The following is a 16,743-nucleotide window of genomic DNA, read 5'->3' on the forward strand; positions in this document are numbered from 1 at the left end:
TTTTTTGAGAACATGACGTTATCCAACTAGGCCCATCTTCGACTGCTGCGACAGAGAACACCTTCGGAAGGATGAGAGCTGTGTCAGCGGGGAGATGGCAATCTTATGCTGTTTCTCGGAGTCCAGGCCCCTGCGCGCGCTTGCAGCAAATACCCAGGACATGCGGTTCAGCGCCATGCGATAGCAGACTATACTCGAGTCTGAGCAAGAGGTGAATTTCGACAGCCATTGAAGCACAATACACTTCTAATTCTGGCAGAAATCATTGTCACGGTATGAGAGGTCGCCCCACCGCGTAGTGAAAGTTTAGTGCCTTCTTTTTTTTTTTCTTTTTTTTTTTTCGTTGTTGTTGTTGTCTTCAGGCGCTGCAGGACCCAGGCTGCAAGCTGACAGCATCTAGGACCACCAGGGATTACTACACATAATCGGCGACCGTCCTTTGCGGCTGATACGACATCTCCTCGCAATGTGCGCTTGAATTCCTTGCCAACTGTTCGCAAGATTTCCGCTAGCCAGTCAACCTCGTTCAAGACTACAATGGACCGCATAACGCCTTCCCATAGAGCATTCATAGCTCTGGGGAGTAACGTCGGCGAACGAGTCGAAATGATTGAGAAGGCATGCTTGGAGATGGATAGGGCTGGTGTCAAAGTTCGACGAACCAGCTCTCTGTTCGAGACGGCACCTATGTACTATCTCGACCAGGAACCATTTATGAACGGTGCTTGCGAGGTGCGTCCGCATCTCCACTATGAATGAGCCTACCCTAATCGTACGCAGGTCGAGACAACCTTGGAACCCCTCGAGCTGCTCGACGTTCTGCAGTCCATTGAACTTGGTCTGGGCAGAAAAAAGCTGATCGACAAAGGGCCCCGATCAATTGACCTTGATATCCTCCTCTACGACCAGCAAGTCTTCAGCCATGACCGACTCAACATCCCCCACAAGCTGATGCTGGAACGTGACTTTGTCCTCCGACCTCTGAGCCAGTGAGTCCTTTAAAACAACCTCAACCGACAAGCAAGTCTAACACTCATCCAGGCTAATCCCGCACGAAATCCCACCCCTCCCAAACCACAAAGCAACCTACCTCTCGCACCTCCAGTTCCTCCCCCCACCATCCCCAAACCCCATGGCAACAACCTACATCTCACCAAACTTCCCCCCGCTCCGCGCCACAGACCCCTTCCGCCGAACCCACATAATGGCCATCCTAAACCTAACACCCGACTCCTTCTCCGACGGCGGCAAGCACTCCCCCGCAACTACCGACCTTTCAACCCTCACAGCCACCGTAAAATCATTCATCGCCTCCGGCGCATCAATAATCGATATCGGCGGCGAAAGCACCAGGCCAGGCTCCGCGCCCGTCGGCGCAGACGAAGAACTCCGCCGCATCATCCCCGCCATTCGACACATCCGCACTTCCATCCCCGAAGCCGCGAACGTCGCGATCAGCGTTGATACGTACCGCGCGCGCGTCGCGGAGGAGGCACTCGCTGCAGGCGCGGACATCATCAACGACGTCTCGGCGGGGACTCTCGATCCGGAAATGCTACCTACCGTCGCGCGGACGGGGAAGTCCATTATCCTGATGCACATGCGCGGTACACCATCCACAATGACGAAATTCACCTCCTACCCGAACGGTGTGGTAGCAGACGTGAGCACCGAACTGCTTTCTCGAATCGCGGCCGCCGAAGACGCGGGGATAAGACGGTGGCGAATCATCCTCGATCCCGGACTTGGATTTGCAAAGAATATGCCTGAAGACCTTACCATCCTGAAAGAGCTACAGACCTTCCGAACGGGCGTGCAGGGGTTGGAGTACTTCCCCTGGCTCGTGGGGCCGAGTCGGAAACGGTTCGTGGGGAAGCTGACGGGCGTCGAGAAGGCCAGTGAGCGTGTTTGGGGAACCGCGGCCACGGTCTCGGCTAGTGTTGCTGGCGGGGCGGATATCGTGCGCGTGCACGATGTTAAGGAGATGTGGCAGGTTGCTAGGGTTGCGGATGCGATTTATCGTGGTGTGCCGGATTCAGGACCGGGGTCATAGACCTACTATATAAGATGAGAGTGTAATTAGGGCTATGTGTAGATATGAATGTAGATAGAGTCTAGGATTTTGTAAACTAAGAAAGAACTAAGAACTAAACCTGCTATCTTCCAACAAATGTACAGGAATTTGACGAGAATGAGAACAGAAGAGGCCAATCAATCGGTTCATCAATCAACGTGACTCGAATATTGTGTACTGGTTTTCGAATAGAACGGTGGAAGAATGGAAGACCTCGAAAGGTGTCCAACCTTAGCTTGAAGTCGGCTATGTAATGCAACTGGGCCGCCGGTTCGGATTCTGCAAGCAAGACTGACATGACAATGAGACCAAGTGAGAAGAGGATATAACGCCATGGCAAAAGAGAAACAAAGCTGGCTAACAGGTTCGTCAAGCTGCGGATATCATCGTAGAATAGAAACTTAAGCACTCGTTTAGCTGTTGAGATAGCTGCGTATAGCACCTGAAGATGGGGTCAGTGGTTTGCCGATATGTGCAAGTAATTCGCAAGCTCACCTTGCAGTTTAGTAGCACCGTCCCCCATGAGCTGCGTCAAGTTCTCGAGATCATCACCGGCAGTGATGCCGAATCTGCGAACAAAGTCCTTGGCAGCGGTCTCGAGGTCACCGTAGGTGTCCTCGACAGGCGGGTAGTCATCTTCAGGTCGGCCAAAGTACGAGTTGCTGGAGATGGCCTGCGCACCGTCGAATTGGCGGAGACGCTCCTTGGCCTCGGACTGCGCAGCTGGGTCGAATCGATCCCGTCCGAAGAACTCGTCGGACGAGATACCCTTCTGAGCACCAAACTTGTTCTTCGTTTGTCGGAGTTCCTCTTCTACAATATTTATTAGCTATTGCACATGTGGCGAGGGAATCGATAGACCCACCATCTTCAGCGGAGCGCGCAGCACCGACGGCACCAAAGCCGAGCTTCTTCGGGGCAGGAGCAGTAGGCTTCGAGCCAGCGACTTGGCCGAAACCAAGCCGCCCAATACCCATTCCGAGACGCTCGACGTCACTGGAATTCCGTTCGTGGGACGCCTTGGTAGCGGGGCTGATTGGAGTTGGCGAGGCGATAGCGGTGGCTCCTGTGCTGGGTGCCTTGGCCTTAGCCTCAGCTTCTTCAGCTTCACGGTCGTAGCCCAGCTTTTCAATGCGTTCCGCTTCCTCCTTCGCCTTTCTCTCTGCCTCGTCGAAATCAATCAGGTCCGCTCCGCCGACCTTCTTTGCACCAAGCTTAGGTGCCTTCTTGGCTCCGAGAACACTTCCCTTCTTCGCGGTTGTAGCTCCGGACGTCTTCCTAGCGGCAGCACTAGCCCTAATGGCAGTTGGTGCGGGCGAGGCGGATTCCTTATCTGAGGCGGAAAGCGGCGACTTCGAGCGCGAGCCGTTGGAGCCTGCATTCAAGAACGGGGAGGCAGTACGGCTGACAACTGGGGGTGTGCCGGTGCGAGAGGGAGGGTTGCTCGGTCTTTTAATGGATGGCTTGTCCCAGGATGAGAAGAAATCATCGTCTGCATCGCTGGCAGGTGCGTTAGACCCATTGGACGCCGCACCGGCGGGGACATCTGTAATGACAACCTCCTCGGGGTAACTATTACGAAAAGAGCGTGGTTAGCCTCTCGTAGAGCAAGTCCCGGGTTGCTAACTGACTCTTGTGCGTCCAAAGCGGCGCGCCGCTTCAATTCCTGTTTGTATTTCTCGGCAGCATTGGAGGTGTATTTGACCTTCACGTCCTTGCTGTTGAGGGCGGCGGAGCCTCCGTTCGACTGGAAGTATTTCGTGGCGGACTCATTTCCACCGACTTTCATAACACGAAGCTGTTCCCATTGCCATTCTATCACGGCGAGTTAGTTGTGACATGATTTTTCGAGGCAAGGTGGTGCATACGGTCGAGGTTTGTGGAACGAACGAAGGAGATATGGACACCGAGGTTACGGTGGTTCGCTGAGCAGTCAAGGCAGAGGTAAATTCCAAACGGCACAGACGACCACGTAGGGTTCTTCGAGCCGCAATCAAAGCATATCTGCGAGTTTCATGGAGCACAAGGTCAGTATGGGAAATTGCGGTATATGGAGGAGGGGTTTCGAGGCACCTTGTTTGCGGGTTTCAATTTGAGTTTCTCGAAGATCTTTTGAGACTCCGCCTTGGTGGCACTCATGACGGCGGTAATGAGAGGTCAACAAGACGAAACAGCGTGGGAGCGAAGGCTAGCAGGGAGTTCGTGCGGGAGTCGGAGGGCTTGAAAGTCGAAGGGATCCCCAAGCCAAGGAGGGCGAACGTGGTCGGAAGGGGTCTGGCGCCTAACCGTATTTTGCATTCTGCTCGCCGCCACCGGACTATTTAATACTCTTCTTCTCTGCGCCAACCATCTGTGAGCATGATAATTTATGAATGCTGAGGTTTAGATATGGTTACAAGTGACATTTAGAGCCTCATAGACATAAAATCAATGTGCTTTCAGTCATTTATGCGCTGAAGATCCAAGCATACAATTGTGTATTGCAAATACATACACTCGGAGCCGCGGTAAGCACGTGATCCACCTCGTCATCCCCACATCCAGTTCCAGAAGCAGAAAAGAAACCAGCAACAGCTCAACAACATTCCGGGGACGACGCAGAGATACCCATTGACCTCCAGCCTCAAGCAATTCGATACTCATTACTCCGGCGCAGCGAAATCTCATCTACCCGCGACGGTAGAAACAACGACATCCCCTCCGAGTCGCAAGACCTACTTCCGGCCTATCGCAACAACCTTCAGCATCCAAAGACAAAAATGAGCCTCTCACACCTCCGACCTTCTCCTCCTCTCCGCCGCCTCCTCCTCACACACCCTCTTCTCTCCCGCATCTCACAAAACACCTACGCCACACACTCCAGCTCAAGCTCAAGCTCAAGCACCAACTCCGCACCGCGACGTCGGAATGTAACAGTTCTCTCAGACGACGGCCGATATACATGGAGCGAGCTAAGCGGAAGGGAAAAGGCCGCACGGGCAACGCAACAATCTTTCAATTTTGTCGTGGTGTTGGCTGGTGCTGTTCTGACGGTAAGTCTGCGCTTGCGCTTATACTTAGCTGCCCGGGTCGGGTTGAGTCGCGAACCCTAGACAAGACGAGACTAGACTGACGCATTTCCCATTACCAGGGCGGAGTCTTCTATCTTTTATACACAGAAGTTTTCTCACCGAATAGTAAAACGTGGCAGTTTGAGAAGGCCGTCGAGCGCATTAAGGACGATGCGCGGTGTACGAATCTCCTCGGTGATCGGAGGGAGATTCAGGCGTTTGGGGAGAGTACTTGGAGTAAGTGGGCGAGAAATAGGCCTATTGCGTACGTATTCGATCGTGGACCATGGGCTAGAATCAAGGCTAACGGCTTTCGAAGTACGAAGATAGAAAAGGACGCACAGGGTCGCGAGCACATGAGGATGAATTTCCATGTTGCGGGCCCACGAAACTCGGGTGTTGTATTTGTGCACATGGTGAAGCCCGCCGATTCATACGAGTGGGAGTATCGACTCCTTGCTCTGGAGGTTAAGGGCTACTCTCGTGTTGTTCTTGAAGAGCGTCATGACCCGAAGGTCGGTGGGGAGGTGAAGATCTTTGGCATCCGGTTCAAGTAGGATCTTTCCGGCGAGCTATCAGGGCGATATGCCAACTGTACTATATGTATGAATGGGATGTATTATATGGTCAATTGGTTCAGACTCCTCTGTGGCTCAGGCAGGTTTTTTGAAGCCAGTGTATAGCAAGTGTAAAATATGAGGAGCCCTAAGACAGAAACAGTCTCATTGCATTCTTCTAACATCGATCATACAGTCGTCTTATATCCTCGGTCCCTCAAGAATAACCTTCGCCTCCTCAGACCTCCACCAACTCTTCCCCACCTCCCCAGGGAACGAAAAACGGTCCATACTCTCCTCCTTCATCTCAACACTATAACCGGGCTCCAACGGCGTAACATAATACCCATCCTTAACAGAACTCGGATGCAAGAAGTGCTCATGCAAGTGATCCACATACTCCAGCACGCTCCGTTTCCCACTAACAACAACATAGTCAATCGTGCTCAGATGCTGTGTGTACTCGGGTAACCCAACACCTCCCGAATGCGGCACAATCGGGACGCCGAATTTGCGAGCGAGGAGTAAGATGGCGAGGACTTCGTTTACGCCGCCGACGCGGCATGCGTCGGCTTGGAGGACCGTCAGGGCGCCGGCTTGCAGGAGCTGTTTGAAGATTACCCGGTTTTGGCACATTTCGCCCGTCGCGACGCCGATTGCGCCGTGGGGGGTGTTGGCTAGGGCTTTTTTGATTGCAGCGTGGCCCAGGATGTCATCGGGGGAGGTGGGTTCTTCGATGAACCAGGGTTTGAACTCGGCGAGGTTTTGCATCCAGGTTATTGCTTCGGGGACGGACCAGACCTGTTCGTTTCCCGCTTGTTAGATATGCTGTCCTATAGAGATGAGAGAAGAGGGCAGAGACATACCTGATTAGCATCAACCATGAGAATATTCCCCCGATCATACCCAATCGCCTCCCTCGCAATCCTCAGTCGCCGCTTATCGTCCTCTAGATTCCCCCCAACCTTCAACTTGAAATGTTTATATCCCTGCTCAACACTCTGCTTCAACAAGCTCTTCAACTTCTCCTCCCCATACCCAAGCCACCCAGCACTAGTCGTATAAGCCGGAACAGCCTTACTCTGCTCCGCCTCGCGAATCCTCTCCTCCTTACCCCCCTCGACCTCCTTCAACAACGCAACCGCCTCCTCAGGCGTAATCGCATCCGTAATGTATCGGAAGTCAATGCAAGAGACGTACTCTTCGGGAGTCATATCAGCGACGATCCTCCAAACAGGCTTGTTCAGAACCTTGGCCCATAGATCCCAGAGGGCGTTCACGACTGCGCCAAGGGCGAGGTGGATAACGCCCTTTTCGGGTCCGATCCAGCGCAGTTGGCTGTCCGAGACGAGGTAGCGCCATGTGGCGCCCCAGTTTGAGGTTAGGTCGTCGAGGTCCTTGCCGACTACGAGGGGGGCTAGGAGCTCGATGGCAGAGCAGACGATTTCGTTGCCGCGGCCGATGGTGAATGTCTATGCAATTGTTAGATACGGGCTGCCTTGGGATTGTAGGTATAGGTTAGGTTGTCTTAAGTTGAAGAGCGCATACCATGCCGTGTCCGGTGTAGGGAGAGTCTGTGTAGAGGATTGCATATGCTGAGGAGTAGTCGCCTGCGGCGTTCATGGCATCGGAGCCGGTTTTGTCGAGGGAGGTCTGGTATTGCTCAGTCAGTAGTTCTCTTGAGAAATACAGTCCAGGCCTGTCTTACCGGAAACCTCACGTCTCGCGTGATGAAGCCCGTGATTTTTACCATTGTGCTTTTAATTGTGCTGTAGAATCTGGCTGGTGGGGAGTGTCAGAATGCGCCGGATGTTAATGATAGATGGGCTGTCATGATCACCTCAGAAGCAGTCAATGATGGTCAATGCAGTAAGTTGAACCAGAAGCTCAACGATTACCTACGATAAAAAGGTCTCAACCCAAGAATTCAGATGGAGACAGGGGAAAGGCATGGTATAAGTAAAACCAGCTGCCCCTCCCCCTCCCCCTCATCAGCAGGCCAAACAGTCAGAAATCCCCGCGGAACAATTACATCGATCGAGGCGATCCGGATCAATTGCAGATACAAACGGTATAACCTGGCTGTCAATGGAGACACAGCCGATCCATATTTACTACTGGCGACGAGGATCAGGACGTGGGGGTAGAGAGTTGGGGTGTTATTGGTGGAAGAACTATGTCCGCCACTGAGAAATAATTCCGTCTGGTTCCTGTTGGTCGGAGAAGGGCCGAGTCTCCAATATGTACTACTACTTACTTGCAGATGGAAAGAGATAAGGCAAAGCTTGACTAGGTATCTTCATGTCCTGCCTGGATTCATATATGGCGATCAAGGTAGGTAGTACACTTGGTATAGACAGATGCATCGCCAATCTACTAGTCGCAATGCTATTAAACAAGATCGAAGCGCTGTACTCAGCCCGAAAGGCCTCTCTTTTCGCTCTCCGAGAAGAAAATGATCATGCGATACAGTTTCTTGACAAGGGCTTCCGCTTCTTCGTCGAGTGCCTAGAGGCATTGTTAGATATTGCGCATGTAATATGGCCGGCTTGAAACTCACCTCTTCCAGCTGGTCCACAAGCTCCTGAGGGCTTCCATGCTTGCGAACATGCTCTTCCACTAGATCCACCAGCATCTGTTCCTGAACACCCAAGTATTCGACGATCTTCTTCTCCACGAAGGGCTTGAGCTGATCGCTGACCACAGAGTCGTCCACGAAATCCCATTTGATTTCCCACTTCCAGAGGCCATCCTTGTCTGCAGGGATTTCCGCAGCGAGTTGTCGCACGGCTTGTGCTCGCTCTTCTTCGGTAAGTCCCGCAGCTTCGGCGGCGCTGTCGAACTTGATTGGGATAAGAGGTCGTCTGGCCGTAGCTTCGGGCTCTTCTTCGTCCTCCAGCAAGCCCTCGACTTCGGCGACGGTCCGGCGGCTGGTGGCGGCTTGGGCTTTCTGCGCAGCAGCTCCAAGCGAGAGCTTGAAGCGTTGCGGCTCCCGTGGGGCTTCCAGTCTGGTCTCCAGCTCCTCCGCCTGGCGGGCGAGGAAGTCATCTGCCATACCACGAGCTTGCTCCCGTTGTTGAACGGAACGTGCGCATTCCCGTTCTTCTGCCGCACGATCCGCCTCGTCCGTGCTGACCTCGCGAGCGCGGAAGGCTGCTCGGCTTCGTAGCCAGGCGCCTCGGTCGGCGTAGTACTCATTTGACTTTCGGCTAGCCTCAACATCATCGTTCCATTCGCTCAGTCGCTTGTCCACTTCATCGCGCACTTCTTGGACTTTAGCCTCTTCCTCCTCGTCTCGCTTCTTCTCTCGTTCCAACGCAGCAGTTCGGCTACGTTCACGATTGAGCCAGCGTCTCTCTTGATCCAGATATTGCTTCTCGAGTTCCGCTTCTCGCTTTGCCTCGCGTCGTCGTTCAAGCTCTTCGTCGTCCGCGTCCGAGTCTTCGTCCTCTCGGTCAATGTAGACTGTAGTAGCGCCAGTGGTCGAGCCACCATTGACAAAAGACACACCCTTCTGGTAGTCCTTCGGGATCTGTACGCCGAAGCCCTTCGGTCCAGACGGGGCATTGGGCATACCACGGTCTCGGGTACCCAAGGGAATGCCATTTGCACCGCCGGCCGGTCCGCTTGGTGCAGAAAGTGGAGGGGAAGCCAGACGACTGACACGTGAGCCTGAATTCCGAGCTCTTTCCATAGACTCAATCTCCTCCTCTCTCTTCAAACGTTCAATATCTCGGCGGTTGCTTCGATCACGAAAGGCAGCTATCTCTTTCGCAACCGTCTCCCTCATCTCCGCAGGGATATCGGATAACTCATCCTCAACTGTTATTGGGATTGTGACAACCTCGGCGGACGTACCATCCTGGCCCTCGGCATCCTTCATCGCAGTGTCTCCTTCGCGGTCAATCGCGGAAACATCCTCTTTCTGAGTGGGCAACGTGGGATGGAAAAGATCATGCAACACGCCAGAAAGCGCGTTTTTGGCAGCATCCAACTTCGATTGGCGCTCGGCGGGGTCAGTATCGCCCCTGGTGGACTCCCACTGTTCTAGGTATGTGAGTGAGCTCTCATCGACAACGACCTGTGGCAGGCATTAGCCTTCTTCAATATTCAGAAGATGAAATAAGACACATACCAAAAGCGTACTCTTCACCACCTCCCGTTCTTGATCCTCCGATTCAGACGGCGTCTGCCTCTTTACAGGAACTTGCACGTCCTTTAGCACTTCCACAGCGGTACCTAGACTCTCAGGGTCCTCGTACTCTGCGAAACCAAACTTGCACGGTTTTTCATCCGCGTCTGTGGCGCGAATCCAGCGTTTCAGATTGCCCGCTGAGCGCAGGATCTTTTCCACGCCTTCATCACCGCCCAATCCTTCTGTAATCCCTCCAACAAAGATAGTCCTCACAATCTCATCCCTAGTAGGTGGCTGCAGCTGCATCATCGCATCTCGCACATTCTGACGCTGAGACTCTAAGCTAGAGGATCCCAACCCGACGCGTCTGCCGGGCCCGTCGCCGCGTTCTTTGCTGACATCCGGAGTAGCAGACTTCGCTGGGCCAGAGGTACCGAGTCGGATAACAGGAGCGGAGAAATTGATGTTGGGCATGTTCGGAGGCGGTTGAAAGTTTGGGGGGAATCCGGCGGGTCGACCGGGCTGTTGAACGTTGGCTTGCTGCATTCCGGGAGGTGCGGTGCCGGGTGCGGCCATCCCTGGTGGAGGTGCTTTTTGTAGATTAGAATCGTGAACAACGTGGTTAGATGACAGTGAACGTGTGCCAACTTACCCATACCTGGAGGTGCTCCTGGATAAGCACCAAAGTCCGGAGGTCGGCCATACATGCCGGGTGCTGCGAGAGTCAGTCAGATCACTCCGTGCGCAAAGATGCATTCAGCATTGGGGGATCAGAAGATGACGTACGTTGGTAAGGGTTATACATTGCGACAAGCTGCAAAGCTCCAACCGCGACAGAAATTCAGAGATGCGGCGAAAGGAACGGGGCCGAAATAGCCAAGTCAGCCGTACTGGTGCGAGTAGAAGCACCTTCGCAGACTAATAGAGCTTGGAGGGGAGAAAATAAATTCGACCTTGAGATAGCAAAAGGCCTTGCGGAGGTCCGTCTGGATCTGTCTTCGGCGGATTTGGTGTTAGAGAAAAGTCCATGTGGCCCGTGCATCCATCTTGGCACCATCGGGGCTATCTTTTAAAAGTAGGCTGTTGAATGGCAACCATCTCAATGGCTGGGAAGAAGTAACTCATAATGTTACCGCGTGCTTTACTTCAAGACTTAATGCTGTTGATACTCCTTGTACCTTATCAATGCGAGCAACTTCTTAGTTCAGGTGGAAGTGTTACAGCAGGAGTTTGAATATATATATTCTCGCCAGGCGATCGGACAATTACTAACCTTAATCTAAAACATTTCGCTGTTTACTCCTAAATATTGTTGAGCTGCTTGAGTATACCCCTCTTTATAGATTCTACACCTAGTGAACCGGTATGAGTGCTCTCAATAGGTGATTTCCATGGTCGATTCGACAGCTCTTTCTCCGAGGGTGTACCCTGCGATAGTCATGATTATTCCATATCTGTCAGCAGTTCAGGTAATTAGACTTGTCGCGCATTAACCAGCATAAATATTATTCTCCTATAGACCGGACAAAAGCAGAATACCTGGCGGAACGAAGCCTGTTCACCCCAAGGAGGGAAGACGGGGGGATATGTCCGAGGGATCCGGCTGTTCTCCGGCGCTCAGTAAGAATTTATAATGGAATAGTCAGGGACTGAGGGTCGGCAATGATAGGATAGACCATTGGGAGTCTGGTTATCCGGATAGAGGTTGAGGATGGCCCGCCGTGCTCCGTGCAGGTGTCTAGAATGCAGGTCTGACAAACATGCGGGCTCCTCTGATCAGCGCTATACACAGCATGCAGGAGGGTAGCTGCAGTCAATCTCTGACGTCCAGCTGACCGCGGAAAGGATCAATAGTATTGAATTTGGAAGTATAGCGGTTAATGATATTCACCGGGTAATTCAAGAAGAAAAGATCTGGAAGGGCAGGAGTGCCCCACGGCGGCCCCTCCACGGACCTCTTCAGGCCGGTTACGACATCAGCAGCTTGAGCTCCCCAAAGCGTCATCCCCTCTGCCAAGGTCCAGTTTTCTCGACTACTTATTGCGATTGCCTCCCAACACTGCGTCGCTTCCTCCCTTCAGCATTTAGTTCATACTCCCTACTCAGGTACATATCCCACCATTCCCTTGGCATCCCAGCTTATTTGCGCTGCCCCGCACTGACGCCAATCCTCTTATAGTCTCTACGTAACCCCTCCTCCATTGAAGGCCATACACACCCTCACATCCAAAATGCCTTCATTCTCGCAAGCTGCTGAGCTACCCGCCTGGAAGGAGCTCCAGGACCACCATGGCTCCGTTGGTCGCAACATCGTCCTCAAGGAATGCTTCGAGAAGGACCCCCAGCGCTTCGACAAGTTTAGCCGCACCTTCAACAACACAGTCGACAACAACGAGATTCTCTTCGACTTCTCCAAGAACTTCCTCACTGAGGACACCCTGTCCATTCTGGTCAAGCTGGCCAAGGAAGCCGGTGTTGAGGAGCTTCGCGACCAGATGTTCGCTGGTGAGCCCATCAACTTCACCGAGAACCGTGCTGTCTACCACGCTGCTCTCCGCAATGTCAGCAACCAGCCCATGCAGGTCGAGGGCAAGAGCGTTGTCGAGGATGTCAACTCCGTTCTGGAGCACATGAAGGAGTTTTCTGAGCAGGTGCGCAGCGGTGAATGGAAGGGATACACCGGAAAGAAGATCAACACAATCATCAACATTGGTATTGGTGGTTCCGACCTGTAAGTCTTGTATCTAAGTTGAGGTTATGTATATGCTAATCCTCGTAAAGCGGTCCCGTAATGGTCACCGAAGCCCTGAAGCCCTACGGCCACCCCGATTTCACCTTGCACTTTGTCTCCAACATCGACGGCACTCACATCGCTGAGGCACTCAAGAACTCAGACCCTGAGACCACCCTCTTCCTGATCGCTTCCAAGACCTTCACCACCGCTGAAACCACTACCAACGCCAACACAGCCAAGTCATGGTTCCTCGAGAAGGCCAAGGACGACTCTCACATCGCCAAGCACTTTGTTGCCCTCTCCACCAACGCGGAAGAGGTCTCCAAGTTCGGCATTGACACGAAGAACATGTTCGGTTTCGAATCATGGGTCGGTGGTCGCTACTCCGTCTGGTCCGCGATTGGTCTCTCCGTCGCTCTCTACATCGGCTTTGACAATTTCCACGCGTTCCTTGCCGGTGCGCACGCCATGGACAAGCACTTCCGCGAGACTCCCCTGGAGCAGAACATTCCTGTCCTTGGTGGTCTTCTGAGCGTGTGGTACAGCGACTTCTTTGGCGCTCAAACTCACCTCGTTGCACCTTTCGACCAGTACCTGCACCGCTTCCCCGCCTACCTCCAGCAGCTTTCCATGGAGAGCAACGGAAAGGCCATTACCCGCACCGGCGAGTACGTCAAGTACACCACTGGCCCGATCTTGTTCGGTGAGCCCGCCACCAACGCCCAGCATAGCTTCTTCCAACTGCTCCACCAGGGTACTAAGCTCATCCCCTCGGACTTCATCATGGCCGCCGAGTCACACAACCCCGTGGAAGGTGGGAAGCACCAGCGCATGCTGGCCTCCAACTTCCTCGCCCAATCCGAGGCTCTGATGGTTGGGAAGACCCCTGAGCAGGTCAAGGCCGAGGGTGCTCCCGAGAACCTGGTCCCTCACAAGACTTTCCTTGGTAACCGCCCAACGACCTCCATCCTGGCCCAGAAGATCACGCCCGCCGCCCTGGGTGCCTTGATCACCTACTACGAACATGTAACCTTCACTGAGGGAGCCATCTGGAACATCAACTCCTTCGACCAGTGGGGTGTCGAGCTCGGCAAGGTCCTTGCAAAGAAGATTCAGAAGGAGCTGGAGACCGAGGGTGAGGGTGGTGGCCATGACTCTTCCACCAGCGGTCTACTCCTCGCTTTCAAGAAGAAGTCCAAGCTTGCCTAGAAATCTTGGATGGATGTTTTGCCATTTAGGAGGAAAAGCAAGTTGAAAATTGTGAATAATTGACGAGACCATGAGTGGTATATTTCTGCCAATGCTTTGCTAGTCTTCGAAATCAAATAATTAATGACTCATCCCTTCGTATATTCAGTATTAAGCAGTAGTAAGATTGCATTCGAGTCTCCTTTTCATATGCAGCACGAGGCACACTGCGGGCTCTTTTAGCCTCGAACCAGCGGAGCGGAGGATCGCCGACCAAGTTTCCAACCTCCAAGGTTGTTGTCTGCCCAAGACCACCGTGTCTCTTCCAATCTCCAGATTTCTTAACCAAATTTATCTTTTCTACCTAGAAATACACCTACCGTGCCCCTTGATCGGCGGCGCGCCGTATCCATCATGACGCTCCAGGGGAGAAACATTCTTTCCTGGACCCTGGCCGCCTCGTGCTTGTCTCAAATAACCGCCGCCACAAGAACAGATGGCTATACAAAGGGGCAGCCCATGCCAGTGACTTGTCTGAATCGGACAATGTAAGTAACGCTACACAAGAAATATCCTTCCACGTCCCGCGCTAACTCAAGTCTCTAGCGACTCCGGCGAACATGTATGCTTACCTTCGATCCCCATTCATACCTCTGAAACGCCGCTCCACTACCTTACTTGAACCCTCGAACAGCCTTCGAACCCTGAAATAATACTGGATGCAATAAACTGATACGTTATCTCTCACTACGCAGATAACCGACGACCTCGGAAAACTCCAATTCATCCCCTTCCCAACATGCAAAGAGACCTCCGCGCCCTTGGCACTCCCCTACGGCGTCTCCCAAAGCGTCAATTGCACGATTGACGCTCTCCCCGATGAACTATACCACCTACTCGAATATTACGTGCACTCGGATGTGCCCATGACCTGTCGCGTGCCGACAGCACCCCTCGTCTCAGATCTTGATTCCAGTAATTCCAAATCAGCAGATCAGGACTCGGACGAAGAGGGGGAAACCAAGAAGGAGGGAACCGGCATCTCGGTGCTCGATGACGACGGGCCGCCTTATACACCGATTACATTTGCCGTGCAGGGGACGCTCCAGAAGAGCCATTTGCATATCTGGACGGATATGAATGTCCTCGCGCATAACATCCCGCAGGTAGCTGTTAAGGGCAGCTCCAAGAAGCCGAAGAAGGGACAGGGGTATATAGTGGCTGGAACGGCGTACTCGGTGCCGGAATTCGAGTACAGCCTTCTACACGAGATGGGTTCCGCAAAGGGTGAGAAAGCAAGCCCCGAAAAAGAGGAGTCTGCTGTCGCTGAGGCAGCGCGCGAACCGTGGACTGCAGGGCACGGGACGAAAGTCGTCCGCGGGGAGCCGCTGACGTTCACATTCCATGTTAGTTGGGTTGAAGGAGGAAGGGGGATTGGGTGGCCTGGGCGTGACGTTTCGGTCGGGGGGTCTGGGTTCTTTTCGTGGTTCTTTGGCAAGGCGTTTTTCTTTGGGCTTGCGGCGAGCTTGGGGGCTTTGGCTGCGCTTTATTGGGAGCGGAATGGGGGTGGTGTGAGACGGAGAGCGTGGAAGGGGGATGGCATTTTGGGCGTGCCGTCGTTGAGTAAGGGCGCTGGTGCTGTCGGTGTTTCGTTTGGGAACGGGGCGAAGCCGAATGGGTATGGGTATGGCGGGTACTCGGCTGGTGCGTCAGGGAATGGATATGGGGGGTTTGCGAGTGGGAAGAGGGATTGATGGAGAGAGGGGGTGATGGCTAGTGGTCGAGTTGGGTTCACGGTATATCATGAAATGAGCATAGGATGGATAGATATGCGAATGTACAGTAGACTGTTGGAACACCTTGTATCTAACATACAATACAATGCAAAAGGAAGTCGAACACTCAAACAAAACCAATATAATACACGCCAATTCAACTCATCACTGCCTCTCGACCTTATTTTCTTCTCCCTAGGAACGTATACTGGCAGAGGCCCCAGTTGAGTAACAACCAAACCTACCACCCTTGCTTCCTCATCCTCTGAATCTTTCCAACGGTATGCGAAAACGAGTACTTGAACAAATTCCTCCACCGCTTAATCCTCAAAATCTTCTTCTGCTGGCCCCGTCGCACATGAAACTTCTGACTCAGCTCCTGATACTTGACATTATTATCCGCCAGTAGCCGATGCAACTTCTTAATCGAGCCCTCCACATCCCAGCCCCGCTCCGCCGAAACAGCAACCTCCCGGCCCAGCGACGGCCCAAGCTTCATTTGTACCTTGCGATTTTCCGCCAGGCGCGGGGTCTGCATTGGGAGCGAGCGCTTCATGCCGGCCGCGGCGGCAGAGCTGAGGCTGTTGTTGCGGTTGGTGTTGGTTGCTGCGGCGTTGCCGGCGGCGGCAGCGGCATCCTGTCTCTGTCCTTGACCTGGGGCTTGGCGATCGCGGTCGCTCGAGAGGAGTTGGGAGGTTGTAGGGGCGCGCGGGTTCGAGCGGTTGCTGCTGAGGTTTAGCATGTCGAGGACGTTGTCGATGTCGTTATTTTTGGAACGGGGGGTTTGCGGTCGTGGGGGGGTGTTTTCGTTTAGGGCGGGCGTTGAGGAGGCGAAGGTAGCCGTTTGGAATTGTAGAGTTGTTCGTCTCATTTGGTTGTGGCGGAAGTTTGTGAAGAGGGTGTTTGTTGTCGGCCTCGAACGGAGGCAGTGGGTTAGGGATCGCATCTCCATGCTGAGTCTGGGGTAGACGGTGACAATGACCATCCAATTGAATTGATAGAGCCGCTAATTAGAGGATTCGTCCGTTCCTCGTGTGTCAAGATGAAGAGGAAGACGGAGAGATGGAGGCTGGACTGGACGTTGTCGAGACAAGATGTTGCGCCGCCGACTTCATTTTTCCAGATCGGAAATCCGCACGTCACGTGATGCTACATACTGCACCACCCTGGTATAACTAACTTTGAGAACAACACAACTACTACATCCCACCGAACAATCACATACAAACC

At 53.3% G+C, this 16,743-nt stretch overlaps 8 protein-coding genes across 8 annotated transcripts; 4 read left to right on the plus strand and 4 right to left on the minus strand.

Moving 5' to 3' along the window:
• Positions 1 to 537: 537 nt before the first annotated feature.
• Positions 538 to 2,053, plus strand: BDV17DRAFT_282531 (folic acid synthesis protein; the record flags this gene model as incomplete). The annotated part of the gene is made up of 3 exons (XM_073760214.1): positions 538 to 732; positions 781 to 989; positions 1,042 to 2,053. 3 exons carry the CDS (start codon positions 538 to 540, stop codon positions 2,051 to 2,053), a joined length of 1,416 nt encoding a protein of 471 aa, XP_073614513.1.
• Positions 2,054 to 2,100: 47 nt separating this feature from the next.
• BDV17DRAFT_266220 (ADP-ribosylation factor GTPase-activating protein) lies at positions 2,101 to 4,300 on the minus strand. Its single transcript, XM_073758251.1, has 5 exons — positions 4,148 to 4,300; positions 3,943 to 4,078; positions 3,706 to 3,889; positions 2,940 to 3,646; positions 2,101 to 2,887 (listed from the first exon to the last, which is right to left on the minus strand). The coding sequence occupies exons 1-5, from the start codon at positions 4,211 to 4,213 to the stop codon at positions 2,529 to 2,531; spliced, it is 1,452 nt and encodes a 483-aa protein (XP_073614514.1). The 5' UTR covers positions 4,214 to 4,300; the 3' UTR covers positions 2,101 to 2,528.
• Positions 4,301 to 4,833: 533 nt separating this feature from the next.
• On the plus strand, positions 4,834 to 5,681 carry tim21 (the record flags this gene model as incomplete). The annotated part of the gene is made up of 3 exons (XM_073760215.1): positions 4,834 to 5,106; positions 5,205 to 5,389; positions 5,444 to 5,681. 3 exons carry the CDS (start codon positions 4,834 to 4,836, stop codon positions 5,679 to 5,681), a joined length of 696 nt encoding a protein of 231 aa, XP_073614515.1.
• Positions 5,682 to 5,882: 201 nt separating this feature from the next.
• Positions 5,883 to 7,434, minus strand: BDV17DRAFT_292422 (mandelate racemase/muconate lactonizing enzyme family protein; the record flags this gene model as incomplete). The annotated part of the gene is made up of 4 exons (XM_073762363.1): positions 5,883 to 6,482; positions 6,548 to 7,153; positions 7,230 to 7,334; positions 7,390 to 7,434. The coding sequence occupies 4 exons, from the start codon at positions 7,432 to 7,434 to the stop codon at positions 5,883 to 5,885; spliced, it is 1,356 nt and encodes a 451-aa protein (XP_073614516.1).
• A 521-nt stretch (positions 7,435 to 7,955) lies between these two features.
• BDV17DRAFT_266242 (uncharacterized protein) lies at positions 7,956 to 10,867 on the minus strand. The gene is made up of 5 exons (XM_073758252.1): positions 10,603 to 10,867; positions 10,469 to 10,531; positions 9,817 to 10,406; positions 8,242 to 9,762; positions 7,956 to 8,189 (listed from the first exon to the last, which is right to left on the minus strand). Exons 1-5 carry the CDS (start codon positions 10,619 to 10,621, stop codon positions 8,097 to 8,099), a joined length of 2,286 nt encoding a protein of 761 aa, XP_073614517.1. The 5' UTR covers positions 10,622 to 10,867; the 3' UTR covers positions 7,956 to 8,096.
• Positions 10,868 to 11,934: 1,067 nt separating this feature from the next.
• Positions 11,935 to 13,920, plus strand: BDV17DRAFT_122293 (glucose-6-phosphate isomerase). The gene is made up of 2 exons (XM_073754027.1): positions 11,935 to 12,547; positions 12,598 to 13,920. The coding sequence occupies exons 1-2, from the start codon at positions 12,048 to 12,050 to the stop codon at positions 13,757 to 13,759; spliced, it is 1,662 nt and encodes a 553-aa protein (XP_073614518.1). The 5' UTR covers positions 11,935 to 12,047; the 3' UTR covers positions 13,760 to 13,920.
• A 232-nt stretch (positions 13,921 to 14,152) lies between these two features.
• Positions 14,153 to 15,492, plus strand: BDV17DRAFT_292425 (uncharacterized protein; the record flags this gene model as incomplete). The annotated part of the gene is made up of 3 exons (XM_073762364.1): positions 14,153 to 14,286; positions 14,345 to 14,360; positions 14,494 to 15,492. The coding sequence occupies 3 exons, from the start codon at positions 14,153 to 14,155 to the stop codon at positions 15,490 to 15,492; spliced, it is 1,149 nt and encodes a 382-aa protein (XP_073614519.1).
• A 94-nt stretch (positions 15,493 to 15,586) lies between these two features.
• Positions 15,587 to 16,742, minus strand: BDV17DRAFT_266247 (mitochondrial 37S ribosomal protein bS21m). The gene has a single exon (XM_073758253.1). The coding sequence runs from the start codon at positions 16,496 to 16,498 to the stop codon at positions 15,755 to 15,757; it is 744 nt and encodes a 247-aa protein (XP_073614520.1). The 5' UTR covers positions 16,499 to 16,742; the 3' UTR covers positions 15,587 to 15,754.
• Position 16,743: the final 1 nt, after the last annotated feature.

The sequence above is a fragment of the Aspergillus undulatus genome, assembly GCF_047715775.1.
Source record: "Aspergillus undulatus strain CBS 261.88 unplaced genomic scaffold BDV17scaffold_32, whole genome shotgun sequence".
Taxonomy (NCBI): Eukaryota; Fungi; Ascomycota; class Eurotiomycetes; order Eurotiales; family Aspergillaceae; genus Aspergillus; species Aspergillus undulatus.

Coding starts and splice junctions, on each gene's coding strand:
- BDV17DRAFT_266220 (XM_073758251.1), bottom strand. CDS start 4,213: ATGAGTGCCACCAAGGCGGAGTCTCAAAAGATCTTCGAGAAACTCAAA. Junction 4,079..4,147: donor AATTGAAACCCGCAAACAAG/GTGCCTCGAAAC, acceptor TGAAACTCGCAG/ATATGCTTTGATTGCGGCTC. Junction 3,647..3,705: donor GCCGCTTTGGACGCACAAGA/GTCAGTTAGCAA, acceptor TTTTCGTAATAG/TTACCCCGAGGAGGTTGTCA.
- BDV17DRAFT_122293 (XM_073754027.1), top strand. CDS start 12,048: ATGCCTTCATTCTCGCAAGCTGCTGAGCTACCCGCCTGGAAGGAGCTC. Junction 12,548..12,597: donor GGTATTGGTGGTTCCGACCT/GTAAGTCTTGTA, acceptor ATCCTCGTAAAG/CGGTCCCGTAATGGTCACCG.
- BDV17DRAFT_266247 (XM_073758253.1), bottom strand. CDS start 16,498: ATGGTCATTGTCACCGTCTACCCCAGACTCAGCATGGAGATGCGATCC.
- BDV17DRAFT_266242 (XM_073758252.1), bottom strand. Junction 9,763..9,816: donor TGGTGAAGAGTACGCTTTTG/GTATGTGTCTTA, acceptor TGCCTGCCACAG/GTCGTTGTCGATGAGAGCTC. Junction 8,190..8,241: donor TTGTGGACCAGCTGGAAGAG/GTGAGTTTCAAG, acceptor CAATGCCTCTAG/GCACTCGACGAAGAAGCGGA.